The sequence below is a fragment of the Dendrobates tinctorius genome, unplaced genomic scaffold, assembly GCF_039654945.1.
Source record: "Dendrobates tinctorius isolate UK_male_01 unplaced genomic scaffold, ASM3965494v1 ptg000243l, whole genome shotgun sequence".
In the NCBI taxonomy this organism is placed as follows: domain Eukaryota; kingdom Metazoa; phylum Chordata; class Amphibia; order Anura; family Dendrobatidae; genus Dendrobates; species Dendrobates tinctorius.
The window spans coordinates 12,512,095-12,534,390 of record NW_027361910.1 but is presented as its reverse complement, the minus strand read 5'-3'; the positions used below and the strand labels follow the sequence as shown (position 1 = coordinate 12,534,390).

Sequence of the window (22,296 nt, the reverse complement as noted above, 5' to 3'; positions counted from 1 at the left end):
CGCAAAGTGTCAGTTCATTAAATTTCTTAAATCAACTGAGCATTATTGGAAAGTGGAAGAATTTAGGAATCACAGCAGCTCAGCCACAAAGCAGATGCCACGTGAAGTTACACAGCGGAGGGGGGGGGGGGGGGGGGGTCACTGAGTGCCGAGGTGCATGATGTAGAAGACTAGCAGATACTCTGAACATAAACAGGAATACAAGTGGTAAAATGGTGTGCTAGGCGCTTTGTTGCCTAGGTTTACCAGTCTGGTCAGCTACATGAAAGCCTTACATCACCAAGCACAATGAACTGGTGTAAAGGATACAGACACTGGGACAGTATCGAATGGTAAATCACACTTCAGCCATTCTGATGGAAGGGGGCCTGGGAAACACGGAATACGTTACCTGCCTGACTACATTGTACTGTGCCAACTGGCAAGCTTGATGGCAGGAGGAATAATTCTATGGAGTGGTTATTCAGAATTTGGCCCCAGCCCTTTATTTTCAAAGGAAAATCTTCATACTTGAGCATGTCAAGACATTGTGGACAGTTATGCGTTTCCAACTTTATGGAAATAGTTTTGAGAAAGCCTTTCTGTTCCCTATGACCGTGCCCCAGTGCACAACGCAAGATCCACATAGGAAAAATTAGGCAAGTTTGGTGTGGAAGAACGTGTCCGACCTGCACAGAGCCCCGACTTCATCTCCAAGCAACTTTGGGATGAGTCACCCTGGAGATGGAGCAAGACGCCCCCCCCCCCTTCTACTTTGACAGCAAAGACCAACTGGATGACAAAAGCTCCTGTAGGAACAATGTTTAGATATCAGAATATTCTCTGTACTGTATGTCACCACCAACAGGAGCGCCTCCTGGACTGGAAACATGGGATTTATAAGAATCAAGTACAAAGGCCACAGCTGTACACCAAGTCGGGGCTCCCGACCCAGTTGCTTATGAGCCACATGTAGCTCAAGCAGTAGCAGTGACAAGTGAGCCGAATGTAAGTGCCTTCTCCCCTGCTCATCAGGAGAGTGCTAGCACCAGCCAGTGCAGACATACTGCAGTCATAAGGAACAGGCCAGGTAGCCCCCAACCCCAGGATACCCAACATGGACACCTCCTTTATTAAAGTGTGAAAAGAACATAAAGTGAACTCTTCAGGTACTCACGTCCAGTGCCGAGCGCCATCTCCTGCTGCAGTAGTCCCAGTGTTGTGACCAGAGGTGACATTGCACCAACTCTTCACGGCTCTAGCCAGTCACCGACCGTAGAGCTTCAGTGGAGGTTGATGGCCATTGCTGGGACGTGCACTGCTGCCATGATGTTGCCCCTCTAATCACAACACCAGGACTGCAGGAGTGATAGCCAGCTCTGAACCCTAATGGGGCCTAAATACCTGCTGAGTGTATAGAAATACATAAAACACTTTACTGATACATCTCCCATTCTTAAAGAGGTTGTACACTAAGAATTAGTGATCCGATACAGGATATAGTTAGCACTTCTGTGTGAGAAATTGTATAGTTCTATGTGCATTAGACGCAGGGGTGTAATTGACCGGAGTCAGAAGTACACACATCTCCTGACCCAAACAGGACAGCCTCATATGCACAGTTTCATCCAACCATCCCGGATCCAGGACAGTCCGCACTTTGGGGAGCCGTCCCACTGTCTTGCTGGAAGTAGTGTTATGTCATGACTTCAGTTGCATCTGTCTTCTCAGGACAGACACTGCTGAATAGAAGGATGGGGCTGGGAACCATCAGATCTCTTCTCCAGTCTACATAGAGGCAAATGATCCAGTCAGGACCCTGTGGTGCTTTGGGTCCATTGTGATGTTTAGTTGTGACATTCTCAGAGTGTGACGGTCCTGGCAGGACAGTCAGTCAAGATTCTGAGAGACTAAATAGTGGAGGAGAGATCCATTGGCTAGGCAGCCGAGAAGAGGAGCAGGACACATGCAGGGTGTGTACATTGTAGGGGCAGCATACTGTGTTTATAGGGAGGGGGGGGGGCTCTCTATGGGCCATGGGTGTGCAACCATATTGTGCAGATACAATAACTGTTTTCACTAGGAGCAATATCTGTGTGGCTGCATATAAAGGAGGAGGTAGAGTTACTGACTGGAAAATCAAAGTTGCCAAATCACAGTATGTGTCCCTCAGTCTAATCTTTCAAAGTTGGGAAGTTTTTATAAGCCTATGAGGAGGTCAAGTTCAGGAGACCCATTGGGGATAAGTTTGGCTTCACACTAAAATGTAAAACAAGGTCAGCTCATTTCAGCCCAAGGCATCATTTAAAGCGAACCTGTCAGCAGAATTTTGCTAAGTGAACTATGAAGTCAGGTTGAGAATGTTATATGCTCATGCTCTGGGGCTAGACTGTGAACAGAGTCTTATTGTCCTGCTCCAAACAACAGAAACCAAGGAGAGACCTTCCCACAGGCTGCCTCAGAAGCACACACACACACACACACACACACACACACACACACATGTTCCTCAGAGGTGGTTGGGCTTCAGGGAGGGACTGTAGGCAGAGTCTTATCTTCCTGTTCTAGGCCAGAGAAACCAAGAACTGCCCACAGGCCATCCCGAAGTACAAACAGTCTGTCTCTATGACTAGGAACATGTTTGTGCTTCGGGACCGCCTGTGTGCAGGTCTTGCCTTAGTTTCTCTGGCCTAGAGCAGGACGACAAGACTGCCTACAGTCCAGACCCGGAGCATGAGCATATCAATAACTCAAGACTTCTAACACTGATTGCACAAGAACCACAACTGATTTCTTCACCCCAGGTATCATTTTAAGTCATTATAACATTGGCAAGCAATGACTAGCCAGGTCTTTCCCCGGGAAGAAACAACCACGGGAAGGGCAGTCTCCAATGAAGGAAACCACCTATGCCAAAACATGGTATCCATCCACAGAGCTGTTTTGGGGTATTGCCCCTCCGTGTGAAGTAGGAAACTGGCCAGTAGGCGCAATGCCTAGTAAAAGACTGAAAAATGAGGATGAATGAACGTTCTGTTCAGAATATCTAGAAAACCGTGCCATATGGATACCATGTTTTGGCATAGGTGGTTTCCTTCACTGGTGACTGCCCTTCCCGTGGTTGTTCCTTCCCGGGGAAAGACCTGGCTAGTCATTGCTTGCGTTGAGAAACATATGGTGTCTCTGCGGCTTGTGTTTTGTACGTTTTTACATATTTCCCATAAGGGATGGGGGCATTGCTCTAGAATCACTGCGTTGAAAAACATGTGATGGTGTCTCCGCAGTGTTGGATGTTGATCTCCATGAGTTCATTCATCCTCATTCACAGAACAACATTGGCGACCTGACAGTGTAGGTTAATTAGCCAAGTCCTGCTGGCAGGTTTGTTTCTAATGACTGACTGTTGGTCTTTTATACCAACCTTTACAGTCATGTGTTAATTTTGGGTTAAAGGGGTTGTCCAGGCTTTTCACATAGTCTCAGTACATATCTGGGCTGCAGAATCATGACAATAAGTAATTTTCTTTCTGACACTAGTTTGCACGGTTTTCTAGATATTCTGCACAGAACGTCCAAGGGGGGGTTGGTTACGGCATTGAAATGAGAACTAGTCGTAACCTCCTACTCTAAACATGCCCTCCATAGCAACAGGCCCTCCCCATCCAGAGGACTGTAGAGGAGTGGGCAGAACTCCTGAGCCTACTTCATGCACCTAACTTGCAGTGTGTGTAACAAATTAATACAAGTATATCATATTGTTATAAAAATTCATTTACTACTCCCTATGACTAATCTGTTACTTCCTGCGCTAGCACTGTGAGGTTCCAGACTGTCAAGACAACACAAAACCAGTCTGTGTGGTGGAGTTCACGGTGGAGGGGCAAGGGGAACTTCTTTCTTAGTTGGTGCCTTGAAAAAGAGAAGTGACTTTCTGCCGTGTGTTGTGTTTGGTGCCACTCAGTAGTGTCAGTTTCTCCCACCTAGCCTGCAGGAAACCTTCTAGACCTATAAGGATCTAACAAAAGTGGTCACGTAATAATGGCAAGTCATGGTGAGAATTATCACTAAATCTTATTATGAAGTGGTAGCTACAGTTCCCCTCACAAAGATGCAACCCACACAACTTTTGGTGGAAGAGGGAATAGTGCAAGACCCCCAGTTCTTGAGGTCAAATACTAAATCATGTGGTATGTGACAGCATGGCTCAGGATCGGGCAACTTCAAGATATTACACTTCCAATCGTATCCTGAATGAAGACTGAGGCGAATGGTGGCAGCTGTGGATCTCCTGCACAGCCGGTGGCCAGGAGCACCATTGTAACAGAGGAAAGAGGGTCACAGTGCTATACCAACAAAAGGTCTTCATTCATCAGAGTGGCGAGGGTCCCACAAGGCAGACCCCCACTGATCATAAAGATAAGTTAGGAAAGTTTGGGTATTTTCTGAAGCTAAAAGCAAGGTAGTTGGTAAAGAAAATAGGGGATGCTAGTATAATAGAAAGTAAAGTCTCATGATGAAGAATTTTCCTTTAAGATCTTGGACAAATCATAACTAACCACATACAGGCGAGCAGCTCTGTGCATAAAGCCCCTGGCATCTCTCATGACTGGTGATGTCAGGAGAGCCTTCTCACCACAACCCACCATGATGAACCACAGGAATGCTAGATTATGCTGCCGCTTAGGAAAAAGCAGATTTATGGGCACTGATCGTAGGCTGAGACCTTAAACGGAAGCTGTCACATCAAGTAAAGCCAGTAACCTGCAAATACAGGGTTAACACGCAGCTTAACAGCATTAGGACGGTGCCCGGCCCCTGCACTGAAATCTCTGAAGAGCGAGCACTTAGTTTTCCTCATGACTGTAGGACAACTGACCTCAGACAACCCTCGATGGAGGACTGATCAGCCGTGTGCACACCTGCAGCCAGCCGCCAACACCGTACACTCCTGAAGATGAGAGCAGATCCCCTAATAGGACATCCCCCTCCCCCAGAGCAGAAAGACCCAGCAGTGACAGGAACAGAAAGTAGAGAATTAATAAGTAGTACAACAAAGCTGAAGTGACTAAACCCTAGACGGGCATTGTTCTCATGCCAGGCAGTGTCCAGCACAGACGCCCCCGGGCAACCCGCAGGTCTCCCCCAGTGCATTTTACTCCAAAATAACGCCCAGCCCTCTGCGGGAAAAGGTACCAGACATCTCTACAGAGCGCACACGACTGCTTGGGCAGAGGATACGAGGGCGTAAAAGATATATTGGGCCGAAAGTCACATCTCTACATGCATTAAGTGTGTGACAGGTCGTCAACCCCTGTGGACGAGTTATTTTTTGGCAAACACAGCAGAGCCCCCCCAAATTCATTCAAAGTTAAAATAAGTTCATATTCCCCCCAGTTCCAGATTGTTATAGTGCAGAGTAGCAGCAGATTATATCGTGGAGGCCCCCAGTACACAGGGTGCACGCCCCGTGTCCCCCATACACAGGGGGGCCCCCAGTACACAGGGTGCACGCCCCGTGTCCCCCATACACAGGGGGGCCCCCAGTACACAGGGTGTGCCCCATATACCATGGAGTGTGGACACCATGATATATAGCGGGGGGCCCAGCATACAAGGAGCATGCCCCATATCCCCATACACAGGGGGTCTAGTATATAAGGTGCACCCCGTATACCATGGAGTGTGGAAGTCCTGGTATACAGTGGGGGGCCCGGTACATAGTGCACCCCGAACACTGGCACAGTCGTGGCCTGGCATGACGTACCTGGTCGGCCCCGAAAGGAGTGATGTTAGCCTTGACAGCGCCCACCCCCAGCGCCACGACCACCAAGCCGATGAATAAGGGGGTGCCGCAGTAGCGGGGCGTCTGCTCGTGGCACGGGATGTGCGAGCCGTTCTCGGTGCCATTAGGGGTCGTGCAGTTCTCCACCGGAACCATCGCGATGTCCCCGCAGAAGGCGGGCCGGGTGCCGGGGTAGGTGATGAGCGGGAAGAGCAGCATGCCCAGCAGGTACAGCACCATGCTGAGGAGGATGGTGCAGAAGCGGCCGGCCAGGGCGTCCGCCAGCCACCCGGCGAACGGAGACACCAGGTAGGTGATGCCCATGAACAGCAGCAGGGCCTCGCTGGCCTGGGTGCCCTCCCAGTTGTACAGGGTCCCATTGAGGAACAGCACAAGGTTGGATGTGATCCCATAGAAGGCCACTCGCTCCAGCATCTCGGACAGCAGCACCGCAGCACAGGCCAGACGGCGGCCCGAGAACACCGAGCCCAGGACCAGCGGAGCGGCCTCCGGGCGGCTGCCCAGCAGGGGGCTCCGCTCACTAGTGTCCTCCATGCCAATGGTCAGCACCGCGCTTCATGTACGGGAGCCCAGAACAGCTCCCCACACAGGAAATGTGCGGCGCCCACGTCACGAAGTACCCATAACCCCGCCCACTTCTCGATTAATTCTCCAATCATAGCCCTGGCCCCGCCCACCTGCCGCATGACCGCTCCCTATACTCGCGCACTCGTGACTGCAGCCACGCCCCTCCAATCACAGTGCTGAAATGTCATTGGCTGAGGTCGCTCATTGGTTGTTAGCAGTGGAAGTCATGTGATGTTATTAGGATGAGCCTTAAAGTACATACACAAGAGATCACGTGACTGAGGACCCCAGGTGCGCGGACGGAGCACAGCAGTGCGCTGTGGAAGATTGCTGCCAGACATGTCCTGTATACAGGGTGAGAGGTCACGTGATCAGCTCATGTACACAGCTCACAGTATGCCCCCAACTTCTATAGAACAGAAAGAGGGAGAAACCAGGCGGGCACCCCAGCCACACCCATTTGTCATATTGCTCCACCCTGGCAGGAGATGTCAGCAAGGGCAGGGAGGGACATTCCGCAGACCCCGAGACTGCAGGGTGTAGACCCAAATTTTGCACTGTCCACTGTATCTGGGTCTGTCCCCCAGTATCCAGGTCCATTGCGCTGTATCCCACACTGTCTGCTGTATCCAGGACCATCCCCCTGTATCCTGCACTATCCGTTATATCTGGGACAGTCTTGCTGTATCTGGGTCTGTTCTGTTGTAGCCGGGACCATCCTGCTGTATGCAGGTCCATCTCGCTGTCTCCAGCACTGTCCGACTGTCCACTTTATCAGTCACTGTAAAGTTGTATCCCCCACTGTCCTGCTGTACCCCACACTGTCCTGCTGTACCCCACACTGTCCTGCTGTACCCCACACTGTCCTGCTGTATCCCACACTGTCCTGCTGTATCCCACACTGTCCTGCTGTATCCCACACTGTCCTGCTGTATCCCACACTGTCCTGCTGTACCCCACACTGTCCTGCTGTACCCCACACTGTCCTGCTGTATCCAGGACCATCCCCCTGTATCCTGCACTATCCATTATATCTGGGACAGTCTTGCTGTATCTGGGTCTGTTCTGTTGTAGCCGGGACCATCCTGCTGTATGCAGGTCCATCTCGCTGTCTCCAGCACTGGCCGACTGTCCACTTTATCAGTCACTGTAAAGTTGTATCCCCCACTGTCCTGCTGTACCCCACACTGTCCTGCTGTACCCCACACTGTCCTGCTGTATCCCACACTGTCCTGCTGTATCCCACACTGTCCTGCTGTATCCCACACTGTCCTGCTGTATCCCACACTGTCCTGCTGTACCCCACACTGTCCTGCTGTATCCCACACTGTCCTGCTGTATCCCACACTGTCCTGCTGTACCCCACACTGTCCTGCTGTATCCCACACTGTCCTGCTGTATCCAGGACCATCCCCCTGTATCCTGCACTATCCATTATATCTGGGACAGTCTTGCTGTATCTGGGTCTGTTCTGTTGTAGCCGGGACCATCCTGCTGTATGCAGGTCCATCTCGCTGTCTCCAGCACTGTCCGACTGTCCACTTTATCAGTCACTGTCCAGTTGTATTCGGTACTGTCCTGCTGTACCCCACACTGTCCTGCTGTACCCCACACTGTCCTGCTGTATCCCACACTGTCCTGCTGTATCCCACACTGTCCTATGTATTTGAGTCTGTCTTGCTGTATCCCACACTGTCCTGCTGTATCCCACACTGTCCTGCTGTACCCCACACTGTCCTATATATTTGAGTCTGTCCCTCTGTATCCAGCACTGTCTGCTGTTTCCGGGGGCATCCACACTGTATCCTGCTGTATCTGGGTCTCTCCCGTTGTTTTCGGGACCATCTCGCTGTCTCCAGCCTTGTCCACTTTATCAGTCACTGTCCTCCTGCTATGTCCAGTACTGTCCTGCTGTATCCCACACTGTCCGCTGCATTCGGCACTGTCCTGTGTATCTTAGTCTGTCCCTCTGTATCTGGCACTGTCTGCTGTTTCCGGGGGCATCCCACACTGTCTGCTGTATCCCACACTGCTGTATCCGGGACCAACCCTCTGTATCCTGCCCTATCCATTATATCCGGGACAGTCTTGCTGTATCTGGGTCTGTCCCGTTGTTTTCGGGACCATCTCGCTATCTCCAGCACTGTCCACTTTATCGGTCACTGTCCAGCACTGTCCACTGTATCCACACACAGGGAAAAGTGGAGTCAGGGATAGCCAGATCAGAGTCCAGGAGGTCAGGCGTTACACACTGGCGCAGACTAGGAAAAAGGCTGAGGTCAAACTAGATGGATATACAAGACTTAATCCAGAAGACTTGGCTCAGAATATTAAGGAGCTGTACAGCATAGCGTGCACCAGGTAGCAGACCCCCTCTGCAATGAGGTGTGATAAGCATTTCAATCTGAGGTGCCCGATGGGGCGATAAAATGCCAGCTCCTCTCGCTGACAAAACCAACACTGGCTGCGGAGGGAAGGATTTAGCTTACTTTTTATAAAAATAAAATATGTATTCTTCAAATTTTAACAAGTTATTTCACCCAACATAAATTATATATATTTTTAAAAAAATTTTTTTTATTGAAATGTTTCAAACTATAACATTGTATATGATCATGTGGGTGAATAAGACATCTGGGTGTAAATAGTAACATTGTCTTACAGGAGCCCTGAGACAGTTACAACTAAAGTTCAACCTGATAAAGAAATTGCTGAATTCCATTTACTAGTTCACCATAATCTCCGTCTTCAAAATAATGATTTCATTCTATTGGGAGCAGATAAGGACAAGCAAGACCCCTAATCGTTCACCAAAGATTCTACGTGTAAAGAGTTTTGAAAAGTTGCATAATTTAGCCAAAATTGGTGACTGTGCTAAAATTATGTGACTTTTGAGGTTCTCATGCCCTTTTCGCCCAGCTCCAAAAGGGATCTGGAAGTGGGGTGGGACTGGGACATGACTAGCAGTGGTGTCAGCTATGCCAAAAATCTTTTTTGGCAAGACGCACACAAGAAATACCGTATGCCTCTTCAGGAATCAGGAGCATCGGCACCATCAAGCCTCCTCATCAAGACCAGCATAAGCAACGTCAGTCTTGATGTATTGAACCCAATTAGTCCATAGAAGGGGAACTTTTTTCCCTCCATATACCAGCAGCTCTCCTAAATGCAACATTATTGTCGGTAGAGGAGGTGCTAAATGAAGAGAGGTCAATGGAAGAAGCCCCAGAGCTGGATTTGGATTGATATAAAAATCTTCAAAACATGAAATACATTGAAAAACACATTTCCATGAATTATTATTTGCCTGCAATCCTGTTAGGAATGGCGGAACACACCAGATAAAATAATAATAAAGTGCGTTCACCTCTCGGGGTCCACCGTGCAGTAGGTGGTATGATTGCTGCTAAGTGGTGGCAGACAAGCAATATGGCGGTATGATGCACACGGGTTAAACTTCACCCGGAGTGCGCAGAGCGGCCTCTGTTCACACACAGAGGTGCCGCAACAAAAAACATACAAGACGCTGAACCTGTTAGTGACACAGGCTTCAGGTAGATGCACACACGGTAACTGGTCACAGGAGCCGGACCCAAGACAGAGGAGCTACGTCCCTCTAGACCTACCGTGTGTGCGGCGTCGCTTCTGCGGACGCCAAGGAGGGCTGCAACTGCAGCGCGGCGTAGGACACTGCCGCTCGACGACCGCCAAAAAGCAAGCGCGATGTCGGACGCTAGCGGTGCTGTGAGCACAGTGGCTTAAGGCTTGCCACTGACTGGCGCTAACTACTAAACTAATTCCCTATCCACATGCATATTATCAGAGGGAAGGGGTTTCAAATGAGTCAGTCACCAGAATCATGCATCTGTCACTATTCACACATAGCAAGTATAGACTATATTAGCGCATGGCGTAATGGCCATGCGCACTTTTTATAGCTGTGTGGGACCTTCCAGATCTCCGAGATGGACCAATGAGATCTGGAACAGGACCTGGGCACATGACTCCCGATCTCCAATGGGAGATCGTCTCGTGAGCATGCCCAGTAGGAGCACAGAGGGACTTAGTCTCTGGAGCGGTCTGCTGCAAAGTAATCTCCTCTGCAGTAGAAAGACAGCAGGAGACCGCAGAATGTGAGGCTCTGGATTCCTGCAGAGCAGACGCAGAAACCTGACGCCTAACATTACCCCCCCTCCTAGGGTTCCCTCCTCTCTGAGCCTTCCAATCCACCACCCTGTGCCCATCAGAGGCATAGGCCTCAGACTCGTCCGAAGGCAAGTCTGATGTCCCGGTAGGTGACACATAAAACCGGGACACGTGGAAGGTATCAGAGGCGGCAAGATCGCCAGGTTTAAGAAGGGACACGTGGGAGACAATGGGGGCGGCAAAACCGCCCGGAGCATAAGTTGAAGTGGGACGCCGCAGTGTGTCGGCGAACGTCTCCACTCTCGGTTTAAGGAAGCTTACCTGAGCACACGAGGCGCATGACTGAATATATTTCTTAATGTCCCAAGCCCTGTGTGGCCAAAAATACAACCTTGCCAGTAGTTTTGTGGTCTGCATGTAGCCACAGTGACCACCCGCCCTGGACGCGTGTGCCCACGCGAGGACCTTCGGCTGAAGGCGAGGGGAGACAAAGGTCTTGCCCGGCGGCACAGAGTTTGGCCATTGCGGGGCCCCGTTATCCTGGTGAACAGAGTGCTGACAGTGGCAGCCGGAGGGTTGAACTTAGTGTCGGACGCGCCTCGAGACTGGCGCGAGACACATCCATGGGCTCTGGGAGTGAACACTCTGGCTCGGGTGATTCCAGAGGTTCAAAGAGGTTGGGAGCCGGAGTAACCTTCCGTCTGGATTTTGCACACTCCAGCCCGCGCTCCGAAAAACGGAGATCAATACAGGTGGCAATGGCAATCAGCTCCTCCAGACTTGCAGGAACCTCTCTGGTAGAAAGAGCATCCTTAACATGCGCAGCTAAACCTCTCCAAAACACAGAGATGAGGGCTTTGTCTGACCACCCCAGCTCGGAAGCCAGTGTCCGAAATCGAATGGCATACTGACTAACCGAGAGGGATCCCTGAGTCAAAGCCAGTAGCTGTAGAGAGGTGTCGTGCGTGACCCGCGGTCCTAGGAAGACCTGCTTAATAGCTGTTAGAAAGTGAGCAGCGGTCCGAACCTCTGGGTCACCATGCTCCCATAATGACGCAGCCCACTCCAGCGCCTTGCCCGACAGAAGGGAAACAATAAACCCCACCTTGACCCATTCCGTAGGGAATCGCGCAGCCAGTAACTCCAGCTGGATAGAGCACTGGCTGATGAAACCCCTACAGGAGGCGCCATCGCCAGAAAATTTATCGGGCAACGGGAGGCGGGTAACTCGGCGCGTGGAAGGACGTGGACATACGAGAAACTGCCTCGGCGATCGCCTGTGCAGCAGCCTCAGAAGACTTCGCTGCTGCGATGACACTCTCAAGAGTAGCCAACTGGCCCTCTAGCTGGTGAATGCACTGAAGGAGTTGCTGCTGATTTGCCATCACTAGCCAGACCCTGGCCCTAGTATAATGTTAGGAACGGCGGAACGCACTAAATAAAATAATAATAAAGTGCGTTCTCCACTCGGGGTCCTCCGTGCAGTAGGTGGTATGACTGCTGCTAAGTGGTGGCAGACAAGCAATATGGCGGTATGATGCACACGGGTTAAACTTCACCCGGAGTGCGCAGAGCGGCCTCTGTTCACACACAGAGGTGCCGCAACAAAAAACATACAAGACGCTGAACCTGTTGGTGACACAGGCTTCAGGTAGATGCACACACGGTAACTGGTCACAGGAGCCGGACCCAAGACAGAGGAGCTGCGTCCCTCTAGACCTACCGTGTGTGCGGCGTCGCTTCTGCGGACGCCAAGGAGGGCTGCAACTGCAGCGCGGCGTAGGACACTGCCGCTCGACGACCGCCAAAAAGCAAGCGCGATGTCGGACGCTAGCGGTGCGGTGAGCACAGTGGCTTAAGGCTTGCCACTGACTGGCGCTAACTACTAAACTAATTCCCTATCCACATGCGTATTATCAGAGGGAAGGGGTTTCAAATGAGTCAGTCACCAGAATCATGCATCTGTCACTATTCACACATAGCAAGTATAGACTATACTAGCGCATGGCGTAACGGCCATGCGCACTTTTTATAGCTGTGTGGGACCTTCCAGATCTCCGAGATGGACCAATGAGATCTGGAACAAGACCTGGGCACATGACTCCCGATCTCCAATGGGAGATCGTCTCGTGAGCATGCCCAGTAGGAGCACAGAGGGACTTAGTCTCTGGAGCGGTCTGCTGCAAAGTAATCTCCTCTGCAGTAGAAAGACAGCAGGAGACAGATGCAGAAACCTGACGCCTAACAATTCCCATCAATATGTGGATAAGAGAGCCGTTCTTCTGACCACATTTTCAACTGCTAAGCATGGCAGTCTAATATGAATTTAGCTTGAGAAAAATACCATCTATAATAGATTTTCTGAACATTTTCTAGGTAGTGTCACAGTTCCACCTGTCAGTGTGTCTGGGATGAAGTTACTGACAGCTCGGCCATCCAATCTGGTACAGGGGCATTGTCACGGAGTGAATGACCAGTGTGACACGACCCAACGGTTGGTCGGTCACCAAACAGCAACAACACAATGCCGATGGAATAGGGGAGAGGAAGGCCCTGACAATAGGGAATCAGGGACGGTCAACTCCTAAGCTCCACACTGAGCCTGTCCCTGTTCTCACCTAACACCCTATGCAGTTCCTTCCCCCTGCCGACGTCAGAATACCCTCGTCCCTATTTGTCACCTAGATCTGCCCTGGCTAGTGCACTGGTCGGCAAGGAGCTCTAGCATCACCTCTGCAGATAAAACACAAAGGGGGAAGTGACAGACACCAAAAGGACAAGGTAACACTTAGCTTGTGCACACTGCTGCTTAACTTCACACCAGAAAGCACAGCAACAGGACTCCAAACGCCAGACTTGGCTGACATCAGAGAGCTGCTTATGCAAAGGTTGGTCGCTAAAGAGGAAGTGTATCACCAACAGTCAGCTGATGCATCAGGTGACCTTTTAAATGATGTGGGAGTGGTCACCAGCAACATCAGCTGACCCAGCAGCACTGCAGTAACACTAGCTTGCCAGCAAGGAAAAACTGCATTTAACCCCCGCTGGCCTGAAAGGAAAAAAGTTTTAATGTGAGTGGAACCAGAGCTGCCACAAATCCCAAAATGGATTGTGACAGGCGTGCTGAGCTGTCAGTGTGTTGATTGACAAACCATCCAATCTGAGACTGGGGGGCATTGTCTATCTCCAAGTGTTCATTATGCCTGGTGATTGCCATGCTACTTAACTGAGCTGCTTCTCCCAGATCTCTGCCAGACATACATTCAACAAGTGAGGTTTGTGCTTCCTGTGCATTGAGTTCTGTATGCTTGATCTTTTGTTGCCTGACCTTGGACTTCATTCTGACTATCCGACTCCTTCTGCTTTGATCCGTTATCTTCCTGGTATACTGACCTCAGAACGTTACGGGACCACGATTTTGTCTCTTCCTTCTGTTTATAACGTACCCTCCTGGCTTCTGACCTTGGACTCCTTGACCATTCTGACTCACTGCTTGGCTGTGAGAAGTGATTAGTGTCACAGGTACGGTAGTTTGTGCATTTAGATAGACTAGAAAGGAGAGAAGTTGCTTTCTTCAATTGAGATGGTTTTGGCTGGGTTGGAACTCTTGAGTGAAGGGAAGAAGAGCGCTGCACTTCCAGGAATGCCTTCAAGATTTGTAGAAATCTATTCCAGATGACTACCTGATGAATCTTTCAATGGAGGTTTAAAGCTGTCATCAGAAGAAAGGGTACTTATAACACTGAGTCTGTTCTTTTCACATGTTTCTTGAGGGAGAAAGTAGAAGCTACAGATTAGATATTAGAAAAAACCTTGACAGTTAGGGTGATCAATGAGTGGAGCAGGCTGCCACAAGAGGTGGTGAGTTCTCCTTCAATGGAAGTCTTCAAACAGTGGCTGGAAAGACATCTACAGTGTGGCAAAAAAGTATTTAGTCAGTCAGCAATAGTGCAAGTTCCACCACTTAAAAAGATGAGAGGCGTCTGTAATTTACATCATAGGTAGACCTCAACTATGGGAGACAAACTAAGAAAAAAAATCCAGAAAATCACATTGTTTTTTTATCATTTTATTTGCATATTATGGTGGAAAATAAGTATTTGGTCAGAAACAAGAAATCAAGATTTCTGGCTCTCACAGACCTGTAACTTCTTCTTTAAGAGTCTCCTCTTTCCTCCACTCATTACCTGTAGTAATGGCACCTGTTTAAACTTGTTATCAGTATAAAAAGACACCTGTGCACACCCTCAAACAGTCTGACTCCAAACTCCACTATGGTGAAGACCAAAGAGCTGTCAAAGGACACCAGAAACAAAATTGTAGCCCTGTACCAGGCTGGGAAGACTGAATCTGCAATAGCCAACCAGCTTGGAGTGAAGAAATCAACTGTGGGAGCAATAATTAGAAAATGGAAGACATACAAGACCACTGATAATCTCCCTCGATCTGGTGCTCCACGCAAAATCCCACCCCGTGGGGTCAGAATGATCACAAGAACGGTGAGCAAAAATCCCAGAACCACGCGGGGGGACCTAGTGAATGAACTGCAGAGAGCTGGGACCAATGTAACAAGGCCTACCATAAGTAACACACTACGCCACCATGGACTCAGATCCTGCAGTGCCAGACGTGTCCCACTGCTTAAGCCTGTACATGTCCGGGCCCGTCTGAAGTTTGCTAGAGAGCATTTGGATGATCCAGAGGAGTTTTGGGAGAATGTCCTATGGTCTGATGAAACCAAACTGGAACTGTTTGGTAGAAACACAACTTGTCGTGTTTGGAGGAAAAAGAATACTGAGTTGCATCCATCAAACACCATACCTACTGTAAAGCATGGTGGTGGAAACATCATGCTTTGGGGCTGTTTCTCTGCAAAGGGGCCAGGACGACTGATCCGGTTACATGAAAGAATGAATGGGGCCATGTATCGTGAGATTTTGAGTGCAAACCTCCTTCCATCAGCAAGGGCATTGATGATGAAACGTGGCTGGGTCTTTCAACATGACAATGATCCAAAGCACACCGCCAGGGCAACGAAGGAGTGGCTTCGTAAGAAGCATTTCAAGGTCCTGGAGTGGCCTAGCCAGTCTCCAGATCTCAACCCTATAGAAAACCTTTGGAGGGAGTTGAAAGTCCGTGTTGCCAAGTGAAAAGCCAAAAACATCACTGCTCTAGAGGAGATCTGCATGGAGGAATGGGCCAACATACCAACAACAGTGTGTGGCAACCTTGTGAAGACTTACAGAAAACGTTTGACCTCTGTCATTGCCAACAAAGGATATATCACAAAGAATTGAGATGAAATTTTGTTTCTGACCAAATACTTATTTTCCACCATAATATGCAAATAAAATGAAAAAAAAACAGACAATGTGATTTTCTGGATTTTTTTTTCTCAGTTTGTCTCCCATAGTTGAGGTCTACCTATGATGTAAATTACAGACTCCTCTCATCTTTTTAAGTGGTGGAACTTGCACTATTGCTGACTGACTAAATACTTTTTTGCCCCACTGTATCTGATATGGTTTAGTGAATCCTGCATTGAGCAGGGGTATGGACACGATGACCATGGAGGTCCATTCCAACTCTACCATTCTATGATTCTTTACTGTTTGTTTCCATATGTCTTCGTTCCTGGTTTTGCTGTCTTCATCCTGAATCTGCAATATTCACATTGTAATAAGAACAAGGAAAACCATTGCATGACCAGGGGTGTCCAAACAGAAAAACCTTTGACTGGTACCGTAGGGCAGGTTATGTCTGAAGCTATTTGTAGAAATATGATTTATGATATTATAGATGGAGGATAAATAAGGGGAAAGGACATAAATGTATCGGTGAACCAGAACTGAAATAAGGGAGTTAACTTTTTGGAAGTCCAGTAAGTGGAAGCCCAATGCTATTTCTAGAATATTGGACATTTATGCAGATCTATTTTGAGGACCTGTTTTGACAGGTTATACTCCAGCTTGGTAGTAAAGCTTTTGAAGTGGATAGATTAGGGGAGAAGTGATCATTTAAATGCCACACAGCTATGAAGTGGTGTTTGATGTTAATCCATTATAAAATGTCATTTTCAATTTGGACTGAGAGTTTAGAGGAGTCTGTGATGTATAATGTCTGTGAGGTATGGGGTTTTGTCCACAAAATATGATGTTTTCTGTTGTAACTTTCCAGAAAGATCCGGCAGATATGACAATCCAGGCTGCTAGCTCTGCAGCTTCATCCCTCCTCCCTTCACACACACACAGAGCAGTGCCACCCCCCCTCCTCTACAGCCTGTGTTCGCACTAGTAATAGGAGACCCCCCTGCTGTTACAACCATTTGTTTCCTTCTCTCCTCTTCAGAGCGGGAAAAACTTCTTTGTTTGAAACGAATAAAACTACGAGAGACTATACCATAAGAACCAAATACCCTAGAGATATGAAAATCACATTTTTGTAATCCGGGCGGTCACAGCGTCGCTGCCGTGGTTCTGGCGAAGCCTAATCCTTTCAGAACCTGATATATGTGTTCCAGCTAAACGGTGTATCAGAACTACTGCATATTTGGTCTTGAATTATTGTACTCAACAAATCCCAACCAATGATGCCCTATATGTGTCTGTGCGGGCTGCCCCCACGGAGTTATGATTAGTATAAGTTTTCTAGTGTAATTCTAAATCCAAAAGGGAGAGGTGGGATTAACCCAGCATGCATCTCTCCGTGATGTCACATAGCAAGTCTATAAAGCATTTCCTGGACAAAACCAGGGCAGAACAGCTCAAGTCGTCGTGCTAGAAAGACCCAGATGAGCGGAGAAGTGCAGCTCCGCCTCCACCCACCTTAGCCGCATGGTCTGCCTAAGGAACAATATGGAACTGTGAGTGTACTCTCTTTGTTTTCTCCACTTTTATTTTATACCTGTACTGTACACATTTTATGTCTCAATTTTATAGCAACTTTTATCTGTAATCACTGTCCTCTTTCGGAAAATAAATGAAATAATTATTTAGATCTGTCTCTATGCTCTAAGAATCGAACTGTATGCCTTTGATAGATAATCGCTACTAATTCAAGGGGTTTGCCACGGACCCTCTTAATTTAACACTGTGAATTAAGTAACCGTGGCTGGTGGCAGCACGTTGTGCACGGCTATTGCGGCTTGCTGGCAGTCTAGAAGGGTCTTATATAGCTGAATGAGGGGCTGCGGCCACAGCTGATAATTCCCTTACTGCAGAAGCCTAATTGCCGGTTCACAACAGGCAGCCCGTCCGGCGACTAATTATCCTAGGTGCAGTTCCCTGACTGACCTGAGGGTAAGGGGGGCGCCGGAGAGCTGCAAGTTCCAAAGTGGAACTGAGAAAGTGGGATATACCTAAATCCCCGCAGTACTTGGAAGATTGATAGCAGTGGTGGGGCATCCAAATTAAACTCCCCCTGCGGCAAATTGTAGAGCGAGATTAGCTTGCTGGATATTTTTGTCACATGGTGCCAGTGGTGGGATAACTAAGATAAGCCCCACTGCGCCTGTGATAGCCGTGTGCCGGCATTGTGTCTCGTCCCTCCGTCCGCTGATACACCCGTGTCAGTGGTGGGACTGTGACATAGTGGTGACACAGGGTCCGCTGTCCGTCGCGTTTTGGTGGCAGCGGGACCCCCGTTAGTCGCCTCCGTAAGTGGACGAACGGCCGTGGGCTGTTCGTCACATAGTCGCTTATCCAAAGCACTTTTAACTGGTGTAACGTTAGCCCTGTAATATTGTAAGCTAAAAGGACATCTCAAACCTCCCTCTTAGATCGGGAGAAGTAAAATGTCAGCTTTGACTTTTGATCTCTTTTTTTCTCCAGCAAACTGAAAAATGCACTTTTAGCTACTTTCAATCTGAGATCTAAAGAGAAACATTGGAATATTATAAATATATTATAGTTTCAAGTGCAAAATATACATATTAACCCCTTCACACCAGGGCGATTTTCTATTTTTCATTTTTTCCTCCCCTTCTTCCAAGAGTCGTAACTTTTATTTTTCCAGACTTATAGCTGTATGAGGGCTTGTTTTTTTTTTTTTTGCGGGACACATCTGGCCCTCTTCTACTACATTATTGTGCTCTCAGATTACATACCAAGATTCTGGTGACAGATTCACTTTAATCAATGTTATTTTCCTTATTCGGAAAATTCGAAACATTCTTATGTCGGGAAGCGCCTTCTTGACCAGTCTTAATATCTCAATGTATTTGTGTTAGAATTGCATCGATGGAGGGAAAGGTAAGTTCATCCCTACATAGAGGAATCTTTCATTAGCGCTGTTAAGTTTAAATTGTCAAGCTAATTGTATAAAGATTTTCAAAGGGACCCCATATTGAGGAATTGTACTTGGAAATATTATTTTTTTTAAAGTTATATAACTTAAGGATTGAATCAAATTGGGAATGACTGACAAAGAGGACGTAGGGTTGCCCAGCACCACCAGGAGGTCATTCAGGAATAAACCAATACAATGAGTTAGGGACGGCGGAACGCACTAAATAATAAATAATATTAAGTGCGTTCGCCGCCCGGGGTCCGCCGTGCAGAAGATGTTATACTGCTGCTATGTAATGGCAGACGCACTATATGGCGGTATAAGGCACGCGGGTTGAACGTCACCCGGAGTGCGCTGGGCGATCTCTGTTCCTTCCCAGAGCAGCCGAGGTGTTAAACACAAAGGCTGAGCCTGTTGACGTCACAGGACTCAGAGGAATGCACGCACGGTATATGGTCACAGAACTCCGTCTAGACCTACCGTGCGTGCGGCGTCGCAACCGCTGACTCCAAGAAGAGTTGCTGACTGCAGCGCGGCGACAGACACTGCCGCTATACGACAATGCCCGGTAGCAGGCGCATTATCGGATGCTAGCACTGTGGAGGATGTGCACTGTGGCTTGCCACTGACTGGCGCAGACTTTATCACTAGTTCCCTATCCACACACGTAATATCAATGGGAGGGGAATCTTAATGAGTCATTTGCAAGTCCATGCATCCATCATCATTCACACAGTAGCAACTAGAGTCTATACTTGCACATGGCCAAGCGGCTGTCATGATCTCAGTGCGGGTTTGACTCGCACACGTGGGGTTAATGTCTGGAACCAGTGCTGATGACTGGCATTTCTGGGGTTAAAGGTTGTGATCCCGATGCAGGCTTACCTGCACACCTGGGGCTATGATTGTGGCCTCTCCCTGGTTCTGGGGGAGGCTTCTTATAGCCTCAGGACGCTCCCATCCCCTGTCAGTTATACTTTCGCCCTTGGCATTGTGTGGTGACCCCTGTGCTGTGTTCTGGTTACTTGATTCTCTGTGTATGACTCGGTCTGTTCTCTGGATATCGCTTTGGATTCTGCCTGGTACTATATGTCTGTTTGGTTTTGATCTCTGCTTGGCCCTGATTATCCGCTCTGTCTCATCCCTGGTACTGTACTGTGATCCTGTGTATGACCTTTGGCTTTGTCTGACCTCCCGTCTGTTTATCCCTCCTGTGCCTCGTTTGCCCGTACTGTTGTGACCTCCGTTTTGCCTGACTCTGAGTTGTTGTATGGTGTCCTGTCATATCTGAAAGCAGGACGCTAAGCCACGCCCCCTTGCAGTCACATGACCTTAGGTCCTGTGCAAGCTTGCTTCATTTTCAGTGTCCGCAGGTCCCGTGCCTCTTTACTCTCCAGCGCTGACTGGACCCTGACACTAATAGTTGAAGCACGCCTGGTCACCTCTGCTGCCCTGCTCCCCAGGTAACTCTTAGCACTGCTTCTGTACTCAGGACACGCGCACTGGCTCTATGAGCAAGTGTAGTGCGGTGTCCTTGACATTATAACTGACCATTTCAGTTTTGTTTTTTTTTCTGAAGAAGGAAAAAAAAAAAAAAGTGTGTGTTATCCTCATGGATCCCATACAAGCCTTGTCTGATCAGGTCAAGCACCTGACCCAAATGTTCCGTAAGCTCAATGTGGAACAACGCACGATGGCCCAGACCCAGCAACAGTTGGTGGTTACTGTGCAGGGGGCTGTCGATGCAGGGGCTTCTGGTTCTGGGAGTAGGGATGTGTCATTAGCGTCCCCCGAATCTCTGGTCAAATTACCAGACCTTTTCTCAGGGGATAAAAAGGAGTTCAGGTCTTTCAGAGAAGGATGCAAGCTTTTTTTTTCTCTAAGGCCATGCTCCTCCGGGGATGAGTTCCAGAGGGTGGGGGTCATTATTTCCCTACTTCGGGGGGCTTCGCAAGCATGGGCTTTCTCTCTGTCTTCCTCTGCTCCTGAACGTATGTCAGTGAACGCATTCTTTGAGACCCTCGGGCACATTTATGATGAACCTGACCGAGTGCGATTGGCAGAGGACATGTTGATGAGTGTCTGTCAGGGGAAGCATTCAGCTGAGTGGTTTTGTTCTGAGTTCCGCCGCTGGGCGGCAGAGGTCTCTTGGAGCGACGCCGCACTCCGAGGACTCTTTCGCAGAGGCTTGTCCGAGCGGCTGCAGGATGCCTTGGCGTTACATCCCCCATCTAACTCTCTCGAGGACGCCATGACCCAGGCCGTCCGGATGGACCACAGGCTGCGGGCCAGAGGGGTGATGCAGGTGGATACTCCATTATTCCCCAGTGGAAAAGAGACTGCCCCTGAGCCCATGGATGTAGGCGCCCTCTCCCTGAAGGATTCGGAGAGGAAACGCCGGAAGGACAAGCAGTTATGCTTTTACTGCGGTAAAACGGGACATTGGAAAAGGGAGTGCCCGAATTGCCCGTCTTCAAACCCGGTCGGCGGGAAACGACTAGGTCTGGGTAGTCAACGGGGAGGCTGCTCAGACCCTCAGGTACCATTTTCCTCGTTTTCTAAAGTAGTACTGCCTGTGGAACTGTTTGTTGATGGTAGTTCTTTTTCCTCTACAGCCTTCGTGGACTGCGGATCATCTATTAATCTTATTGACTCCCAATTGGTCACACACTGCAAGATAGGGACAGTTAGGCTCAAGGTTCAGATCAAGGTGATGGCCATTGACTCATCTCCCCTCACTAAGGAGGGAATTCGCTTTATGTCTGATGTGTTTTCGCTCAGAGTGGGCGCTACTCATGTGGAAAACATAAGTTGTTTTGTGCTGGAGAATCTACCTGCAGGGTTGGTGTTGGGCATGCCCTGGTTACAACACCATAACCCAGTTATTAACTGGAAAACGGGGGAGATTGTACAATGGGGGTTTAATGATTTTGAGTTATGTGATAAATCCACACTGCTGGTTGAACCTGTTAAATCTGTGTCTGTATCATCTGTCGAGCTGGAAGGTATTCCAGAATGCCTGAAGGACTTCAAAGATGTATTCTCCGAAAGCGAGGCCGAGACGTTACCGCCACATAGACCCTTTGACTGCGCTATTGAGCTGGTCCCGGGGGCTAAATTACCCAAAGCCCGTCTGTTTAATTTGTCCGGTCCTGAGCGCTTGGCTATGAAGGCGTACATTACTGAAAGTCTGCGCAAAGGACACATACGTCCTTCAGTCTCACCTGTGGCGGCAGGTTTCTTTTTTGTAAAGAAAAAAGATGGCGGGTTACGTCCCTGTCTCGACTTCCGGGAGCTTAATCAAATTACTGTACGGAATACGTACCCCCTTCCGTTGATTCCCGATTTATGTAACCAACTATCAGGGTCAAAGTGGTTTTCTAAACTGGACCTTCGGGGGGCATATAATTTGATAAGGGTCCGAGAGGGGGATGAATGGAAAACCGCGTTCCTCACGACCGAGGGACTATTTGAAAATTTAGTCATGCCGTTTGGTCTTACCAACGCCCCTGCCA

At 48.8% G+C, this 22,296-nt stretch overlaps 2 protein-coding genes across 3 annotated transcripts in view; one reads left to right on the top strand and one right to left on the bottom strand.

Moving 5' to 3' along the window:
- Positions 1-6,376, bottom strand: part of SLC15A4 (solute carrier family 15 member 4) — a 31,424-nt gene extending 25,048 nt beyond the window's left edge. The window contains exon 1 of the mRNA XM_073557083.1: positions 5,744-6,376. Coding sequence (XP_073413184.1) covers positions 5,744-6,316 — 573 coding nt within the window. The 5' untranslated portion in view covers positions 6,317-6,376. The remainder of the gene's footprint in view (positions 1-5,743) is intronic.
- A 201-nt stretch (positions 6,377-6,577) lies between these two features.
- Positions 6,578-22,296, top strand: part of GLT1D1 (glycosyltransferase 1 domain containing 1) — a 228,622-nt gene continuing 212,903 nt past the window's right edge. For both annotated transcript variants that reach the window (XM_073557074.1, XM_073557080.1), the window contains exon 1: positions 6,578-6,704. The gene's annotated coding sequence lies outside the window, so the exon portion shown is untranslated. The remainder of the gene's footprint in view (positions 6,705-22,296) is intronic.